Source organism: Vulpes lagopus, chromosome 5 (genome assembly GCF_018345385.1).
Source record: "Vulpes lagopus strain Blue_001 chromosome 5, ASM1834538v1, whole genome shotgun sequence".
Taxonomy (NCBI): domain Eukaryota; kingdom Metazoa; phylum Chordata; class Mammalia; order Carnivora; family Canidae; genus Vulpes; species Vulpes lagopus.
Window position 1 is genome coordinate 7,436,920 of NC_054828.1, and position 9,098 is coordinate 7,446,017.

General features: G+C 44.6%; 1 protein-coding gene across 2 annotated transcripts; it reads left to right on the forward strand.

Annotated features, from left to right (window-relative positions):
* The first annotated feature begins 211 nt into the window (after nt 1-211).
* Nucleotides 212-8,657, forward strand: SNU13 (small nuclear ribonucleoprotein 13). 2 transcript variants are annotated; one of them, XM_041757440.1, is made up of 3 exons: nt 212-324; nt 6,479-6,599; nt 7,439-8,657. In XM_041757440.1, the coding sequence occupies exons 1-3, from the start codon at nt 322-324 to the stop codon at nt 7,699-7,701; spliced, it is 387 nt and encodes a 128-aa protein (XP_041613374.1). In that variant the 5' UTR covers nt 212-321; the 3' UTR covers nt 7,702-8,657. The 2 variants fall into 2 exon arrangements, with proteins under 2 accessions (XP_041613374.1, XP_041613373.1); XM_041757439.1 differs by lacking the exon at nt 212-324 and adding an exon at nt 4,871-5,020.
* Nucleotides 8,658-9,098: the final 441 nt, after the last annotated feature.

Below are 9,098 nucleotides of genomic sequence, written 5' to 3' on the forward strand. Positions count from 1 at the left end.
AGTGCAGGGTCAAAAAGACGATTTCTGAAAGCACAAGAACGTGCTCAAAGATAAACAGGCAATGGAATGATGATACCGCCAAAGATTTATAATATAATGACAACAAAAATAGCAAATTGCGATTCCTCTCCCAAAACCTACGCGTCCCCGCAGGCGCCTTTAGAGCTCGAGATCCGCCCGCTTCTCGTGACGTTACTTCCGCTTCCTCCGCACGCGGCCATTTCCACTCGTCCGGCGCGACTTCCCGGCCGCGGCGCGCGCGCTCCCGTTCTGACGTCGCCGGCGCTCCCTGAGGGGTGGCGGGACCGCGGAATCGCAGAGATGGTGAGTCCCTGCGCCTGGCGCCGGGGCTGGGAAGCGGGAGCCTCCGGGTTCAGGCCACGCACTAGCCTGCCGGGGCTTAGAACGGAACGTATGCTGTCTATGCCCCCCCCCAGGGGTTAGACCTCCGGCGGCCGAGAACTCCCAGCTGCCGCGCCCCGAGTGAGAGCTCGGGCAGCCGCGGGACCCCAGGAGCCCCGCTCGAGGTTCTAACTCGGGAAGCCTTAGGGCCCCCACTGCCGTGGTCGGGGGTACTTTCCGGCACTCTGTGCACATGGCCGAAAGTGTCAGGGGGTGGGGTGGAGGAGTCCTGGCCTAGCGTGGGAGAAGGAGACCAACCCACGTGGGAGAGAGGAGAAAGTTGGATGAGAAGACTTGGTTCCATCTTCTTTTATTTTTTTGGGGGGGGGGATCGCTAGAAGATGGTGTGGAACCCTGGGTTCAGTCAATCTCCCCTACCCTAACTTCCCCCTTTGTTGATGTTTGGGAGAGATTTGGATCTCCGTGGGTCTGCGCCTGTAGTGCCCGCCGCGAGTTACACGTGCCAGGGACTTAAAGGAGCCCTTGGCGTTTGTGGGCTGTGGGAAGTGTGGAGTGACTCCAGACCCCGGCCTGGGGTTGACGAAAGGCTTCTGTGAGGCGGTGGTCTGAGAAATCAGAGGTCCTGGAAATCGGTAGCACCACGTGCAACTTCTCTAAGCTGTTGGTGGTTTCCAGCCTTTAATCAACTCCTGTAGCTTGGTACCTAGTTTTGTTTAGTACTTGGTAAGAAGGAAGAGTTTGCAAAGAGCTTCCACTTAACATAGTGAGGTTTAATCCTTCCAGCGGAGCTTGGATCCCAACTTGGATCCCGTTGGGTTCCTCCCCGCCCCCCATCTCCTATTTTGAAGCTAGTATGTGGCTGAGCCTAGAACTTGAAGCTTCTAAACCAGCTCATCTTACACCATTCCACGAAAAGTTTTGGAGGAAGGTGGTCTCAAATTGAACTTAAATTTCTCTCAACTGTTAAAGTGGGGATAAGATGCATGAGGATGTCGTGAGAGCTGAATTAAATGAGATAATACAGGGGTGCTTGGGTGGCTCAGTGGTTTGAGCATCCGACTATTTATTTATTTATTTATTTATTTATTTATTATAGTCACAGAGAGAGAGAGAGAGGCAGAGACACAGGCAGAGGGAGAAGCAGGCTCCATGCACCGGGAGCCCGATGTGGGACTCGATCCAGGGTCTCCAGGATCGCGCCCCGGGCCAAAGGCAGGCGCCAAACCGCTGCGCCACCCAGGGATCCCCTGAGCATCCGACTCTTAATTTTTCGCTTGGGTATGATCTCAGGGCCCTGGGTTGGGCATGGCATCTGGCTCCATGCTCAGGGTGGTGTCCGCTTGGGATTCTCGTTCTTTCTCTGCCTGCCCCTCCCCCTGCGTGAGCCCTCTCTCTCTCTTTCTCTCTCCCTCTCTCTCTCTAATTTTAAAATTTTTGTTTTGATTAAATGAGATAATGCATGTTAAACACCTAATACTTGGTATGGTGTTAATGAGCACACAGTATTTATTGTTAAATCAAAACCTTGTGGGGTGTTTTTTGTTTTTTGTTTGTTTTTTTAGCTTTCTGGTGTAAGGGAGACCAAATAGATCAAGCTAGGGATGAAAATTAGCTAGTGGGATCCCTGGGTGGCTCAGCGATTTAGCGCTGCCTTCGGCCCAGGGCATGATCCTGGAGACCGAGATCGAGTCCTGCATCAGGGTCCCTGCATGGAGCCTGCTTCTCCCACTGCTTATGTGTCTGCCTCTCTTTCTCTCTCTCTGTGTGTCTCTCATAAATAAATAAATAAAATCTTTAAAAAAAAAAATAGCTAGGAATATGATTTCATTCATTCACTCATTTAAATAACCCTTGAAAAAATTAAAGGTGGATAAATATGCACTAAGCAAATTTCAGTTACTATTCATGAGCAGACCTTTTATTATTGATTGTAATTAAAACATAAGGTGAGGCCTCTGATAACTTTTCCGGCTCCTGAAGTCTTCCCTTTTTGATATTTTGTTGAGAGTTGAGAATCCTAAATTCCAGAGATGGGTTGTTGGAACTGCATTGGAAATACCTGACCAAAAGCATATTTTTAGGAGTGATTGGAAATAAAATGTTGTTGGGTCCTTTATTGTTGATGAACATAAGATTTTGATAAGTCAAGGACATGTCTTGAAATCTCTCTGGTGGCCACCAAAAGAATAAAGACTTATAACCCCAAGCTGGTAAAGGGGATAGTAGAATGAAAAAATAATAAACCCAAAGGAAGTAAAGAAAGAAAAAGAAACATCAGTTGGAACAAATAGAAGGCACAGGGACGCCTGGGTGGCTCAGTGGTTGAGCGTCTGCCTTTGGCTCAGGACTTGATCCCAGTGTCTGGGATGAAGGGCCACATCGGGCTCCTGCATGGAGCCTGCCTCTTCTCCTTCTGCCTATGTCTCTGCCTCTCTGTGTCTCTCATGAATAAATAGATAAAATCTTTAAACAAACAGAGGGCACAAAAGAAGGATTCGAATCTAACATATCAGTACTTTATAAATATGGAAAGTGCTCCAGTTAAGACATCAAGAAGAATGGTAAATGTACACCAAGTTAAAAGGTGTGTAGCCTCTATAAACAAAAAAAAATAGGTTTTAAGGTGAACGGCATCCATGAAGATAAACAGTGGCTAAAAAAATAAGGCATGAATAAAATAAAAGTGACATAATTACAAGAAGAAATAGACAAATATGCAATTATATAGCATTTAAATATATAAATGGTAGACAATAAAGCCCGAACATCAGTTTGGAAATAGAGGATTTGAACACTACCATCAATAAACTTGACCTGGTGGTCATAGTGAATCTAGTGAATAAAATTATGTTGGAAATCTGGGTGGCGCAGTGGTTTAGCACCTGCCTTTGGCCCAGGGCACAATCGAGTCCCACATCAGGCTCCTGGCACGGAGCCTGCTTCTCCCTCTGCCTGTGTCTCTGCCTCTCTCTGTGTGTGTCTATCATGAATAAATAAATAAAATCTTAAAGAAAAAAAAATTATGTTGGAAATCTGAAAACAGAACTAATCAATAATGAGAGTACCACACTCCAGAGTACGTAGGATACAGCTATAAAGTATTACCTGGACCTTAAAATGCTTATGTTGGAGGGAAAAGAACTATAAAAAGGTAGGAAAAGAATAAAAGGACAAAACACCAAACAAAAGCAGAAATTAATGAAATAGCAAATAGATGCAACTGTTGTAGGGTAGACAGAAGATTTTCTTTGTAAAGTCCCCTCCAGTGAGATTAATCAAGAAAAAAAGCAAAAGAGGTATAAATAGGAGTAACAAACATGGAGGCATAATCTGCAGATATTAAGGGTATTACGAAGTTTGATCACTATAAATATAGAAACAGATGAACAGTTTCTATAAAATGTTAAAATGCCTGAAAAAAGTATCAAAATCAATTTAAGTAGAAATAAAACTGAAGAGCAAAGAAAGTTTTTTCATGAAAAAAAACCTATATCTGGTTTTGAAAATACCTTTGAGATCACTTATGTACTATAAAAAGTTCATCACCTGTTTGAAGTATATATAGTTCAGTGGTTTTTCATATATTTACAGTTTTGCAATCACTGCTATGGAATTTAGAACATTTTTATAATCCCCCCCCCCCACACACACACACACAAAGCCTTATGTCCATTAGCTAATAGATGTAAAAATAAAACCTATTTAAGTTGATTTTTATCTCAGGAATGCAAAAGTGGTTTAACAGAAAAATTAAAGGAAAAAGGTTTTTTTCATCTGAGTCAGCACAAAAAATCTGATAAAATTCCACACCAATTTGTTTAACAAAGAAGAAATTCTTAATACAGTAGGAAATACTGAATTTTCTTAGCCTGAAATCTAGGAGCAAATCTAAAAGATATTAAGCCTTTTTTTAAATTTTTATTTATTTATGATAGGCACACGGTGAGAGAGAGGCAGAGACACAGGCAGAGGGAGAAGCAGGCTCCATGCACCGGGAGCCTGACGCGGGATTCGATCCCAAATCTCCAGGATCGCGCCCTGGGCCAAAGGCAGGCGCTAAACAGCTGCGCCACCCAGGGATCCCAAGATATTAAGCCTTTTGGAAAAATTGTAATGCCATATTGAACAGTCTAAGCTACGTATATATATTTCAGTGATTGACAGATTCTGCATTCTAAGGGTCTTTTTTTTTTTTTTTTTTTTTTTTTATTCATGAGAGAGGCAGAGGGAGAAGCAGGCTCCATGCAGGGAGCCCGACATGGGACTCGATCCCAGGACCCCAGGATCACGCCCTGGGCAGAAGGCGGTGGTAAACCACCGAGCCACCTGGGCGCCCCCTAAAGGTCTTTTACTGGAATTGAGATTACATCAATCTACAAATCAGATTATCCCAGCCGATTTTTGTGGTCCCTGAGAAGTGGATTCTAGAATGTATGGAGAACAGCGGACCAATAATGAAGAGACCTTTTCCCCACTTGGGGGAACTCTAGCCCTCACTGGGACTGCCGCAGTGTTTTAAGGACCAGGCGTTTTGGTGCAATCTCTCTTGATGTCATTTCCGCTGACGTCACCCCGGGTCACTTCCTGCTTCCCTGCCGGTGGGTCATTTCTGTGTCCTTGCGGTACCGGGCAGGAGACCACCGCGGCAGGCGCGATGGTGAGTGTTCCCACCAGGCCGTCACCCTCGGGTCTCCGCCTAGAACTGCCGTGCCGCGTGCCACGTGCCGCGCGGTCCAGCCTCCAAAACCAGGGTTAGATCGGGCCGCCGCAGCGGACCGCTCAGTGCTCACGATGAGAACGTGGGGTGCGCCCGAATTTCATAGACAAATATGTTTATTTATAAAAAGAATCATAGGGAAAACAAATGAGAAATTAATGAAAATGGTTGAACTCGAGAGGTCGGGATGAGGAGGAAGGATGGTGGTATAAGCAGTGCCCATCCAGTTCATTCCGTACATGGGTGATTTTGAAGCAAAGCCAGTGACGTAGCATTTTATTTATAGGTATTAAAGTATCTGTGAAATTTAGGGTTTTTAGCAACTGCAATGCCATTATAATACCCCCAAATTTAATAATTCCCCGTAACATTAAATACCTAATATTAGAATTAAAGGCTTGATCAGATTTCTATCCTTTTGTTTTCCCCCCAAGACTACTTGAACATAGATGTTTTGTTCTTCAAGAGGGGTGAGGATCACATGGCATCTTGTGATATTGGTAGCTGATGTCTAGATTAATTGCTTAATATTAATGTGGGCTGCTGGGATGGTGAGATTTGATTGAATCATTCCATTAGATGGAATAATGATACAAGAGAAAGTTGTCATCTCTTTGTTACCTAGTGATACATCTGTGTAGGAAAGGCGGGACAAATGTTTTACTGTTTACCAGTTTTCAGAACACTTAGTTGACTAACAGCTTTGACTTTGGAAACATGTAGGTGTTTTATATATTTGAAAAGTAAAATCTTAGTTTTTTTAAGCAAGCTGAATACAAAGGAACCTTAATTGTATATCAAATTGATAACCACAGGGGGAAAATTGACTTTAATAACTTGAATATAATACTCTGACTAGATGGCCTTAGATATATTCTAAGAACAAAAAAATGTTGACCTTGGTGAGCTTGTTGGTAGAGGTACCAACCATTTTGTTGGTACCAGCCATTTTGTATGTATTTTCGGGTCAGATAAATGAGAAAATGAGGTTTGGAAACCAGGATTCTTACTGAGGAGAGTGGAAGATTTGAATATTGAATGGGGAATAGAGAGAGAAAATGTGCTACATTTCTAAAAATTATACTTTAATTTTGATTGAGCAAATCTGTATGACTCAAGTGGATACCAAGCCATGAGAGCCTACTTATAAACCATTTGCTATAATATTACCAAGCAAAGGAGAGGCAAATAAAAGTATATAAGCTTTAGTGTCCATCACTGAACTAGGTAATTGCTAAAAAATTTTTAAGCTGATCATTGTCTCTGTCTCAGTTGTTAATTGAAGTGTTTTAATTAATTAATTAGTTATTTAATTGAAGTGACAGATCTGAAACAAGTTCGGGTTCAGTTTGATGCTTTAATGACTCTCCCACCCCCGTCCCACTTCCCACCTCACAGACTGAGGCTGATGTAAATCCGAAGGCCTACCCCCTTGCAGATGCCCACCTCACCAAGAAACTACTGGACCTTGTTCAGCAGTCATGTAACTACAAGCAGCTTCGGAAAGGAGCCAACGAAGGTAAGGCAGCCGGAGAGTGCGTCAGGTAGAGTGATAAAGGCACAGTCTCTGGCTTCAACTTCCCATTTGGAAAGCGGGCTGGATACTCTGGATTGGAACCTGTGGAAGGATGTAGGAGCAGCATTTTGGCAGCAGATGCTAACAGGTTAATGGACTAAGAATTAGTTTAGATCCACCAGTTGATAACATTTTGCAGCATTTACCTTCTAATGAGAATGAGAGTCAGGATTTGAACCTGGGCACTGTGGCTGCAGAGTCTGTGCTGTCATCCTTACTCCAGCGTTAACAAGAATGTGATCAGTGGACTAGCACTGGGCCACAGAGGTGAGCAGTCAGGAGTAAGTGTTTCAACAGTGCTGTGGGGTGCTGATTTTCCTTGGTGAGTTGGGTAGGATGTGAGCTTTCCAGAAGTGTTGCTCATGACAAATTGGGGTGGGTTGAACCCTGATCCTTCCATGATCACAGAGTTTGAGAAGTGCTCTACTGCAGAGCTTCATGCTGGCAGAGCATATGTGAAAGCTGTTCCTGTCAACTGGGCAAGAGGTGGTGGTGACTTGGACAAGTGGTAGCAGAGGAGAGGAAAGAAGTGGTCTGTTTCAGGATGTGTTTTGACAGAACTGGTGGGTTTGATGTAGGGTTTGAGAAAGGCATGGAGGAGGGCTGACGATTGAATCCGTTGTCACTTCCAGGCCACTGTAGGACACAGAAAATGCTTGTATCTGAGGAGTTTTGCCCAGTTTTCTTGCACCTGTGTTTCTTTCCCTTGGAAATTGCTTTGTTGTAGCTTCCATGCCCAAACCGCCCCATCACTTACTGGCTTCCTGTGCTTCTCTCCTCAGCCACCAAAACCCTCAACAGAGGCATCTCTGAGTTCATCGTGATGGCTGCAGACGCTGAGCCCCTGGAAATCATCCTGCACCTTCCGCTGCTGTGTGAAGATAAGAACGTGCCCTACGTGTTTGTGCGCTCCAAGCAGGCCCTCGGGCGGGCCTGTGGGGTGTCCAGGCCTGTCATTGCCTGTTCTGTCACCATCAAAGAAGGCTCGCAGCTGAAGCAGCAGATCCAGTCGATTCAGCAGTCCATTGAAAGGCTCTTAGTGTAAACCACTGGCCTCTGTCCCACTCCTCACTGAGTCCAGTCCTCCCCCTGGGGTTGTGTATCATATCGTCTGTTCGCATATAGTTTCTCCAGCTACCTTCTCTTGTTATATTCTAGTACTAAATCCGGGTTTTGCATTTTTGTATTATTTTTGTTTTACAGGTTGTTCTCCATATATTAATCCCCCACCCCACCTCTGTCTCCCATTCTACTCTCTCTCTACCATCCTATCCTCCCTTTTGAAAAATGAACTAATGCCGAGAACAGGCAGAAACAGAGTGGTGACACCATTCAGATGCAGGGAAGAGCCTCATTAGAGATCTGGTTCGAGCTCACTTCCCGCTGCATGTAGGACATGGTGGATGTAAACACCATTCACTTTGTATCCTTTGTGCCTGGAGTACAGAATCATTCCATATGTGTTTGGTCTCTAGGGGATTATGGATCATTAGGGGAGAAAGCATGTATTCTTTGAGGTTGTTAGATGTGTGTCCAAGTGTCATTTGCCAATATGCTCCTGCTGTTTGCTTTGGTAATGTGATGTTCCCCTTTCCCCCAAATCCCAACCATGCCCCTGAGGGTGGCAGGGCAGCAGCATACCAAAGAGATGTGCTGCAAAATTCCAGAGGCTACCTGGGTGAGTTAGACATGGGGAAGCTGATGTAAGGAGTTGAGAAGTGGCTAGGAAAAAAAAGAGGGTCCACTGACGCTGGAATGAAGTCTGAGCAAGTCACAGAGCCCTGACTGGAAGCTACAGCAGAGACACTGGAATCAAGGAAACATCCTCTCTGGTGAATGGAGTTGTCTTCAGTGGACACTTGGTACCAGCTCTGAGAGCCCTTATGCCTGTTTCCTGCCAGAATGTGGGTCAGATGTATGTATTCTTTATCACATCAGAAGGACAGTGCTAGTGTGTCATTCTTGTGAGCATCCTAATAAAGAAATATATTCATATTCCAATTTAAAGAAAGTGTGATTCTTGATACATATCCAGCTAAAAACTGAATGAAGAATTGCTTAGCATTATTAGAATGGCTGTAGCTTCTCAATCTTTTTACCCAGGTGTGGAAAAGCCGTTACCTCAGGTGATTTCTAGTTGCTCAGAGTGTCTTATACAGACACGATCATTGAGATGCTCTCGTGCTACAAAGGTTTCCCCAGCCACAGCACTACAGATGTGGTTTTGGGCTGGATAATCCTTTACCATAGGGGGCTGCCCTGCACGCTGTAGAATGTTTAGCAGCCTTTCTGGCCTTTACCCATTAGATGTTGGTAGCAATCTCTCACCCCTGACATTGCCAGATGTTCCTGGTGGTGAAGTCACCCCTAGTTGAGAACTTCTAGAACTAGGGGTCCCAGTAGCCTTTGGCAAGTGCTAGAGTTGGGGGTGAGGGGAAGTGA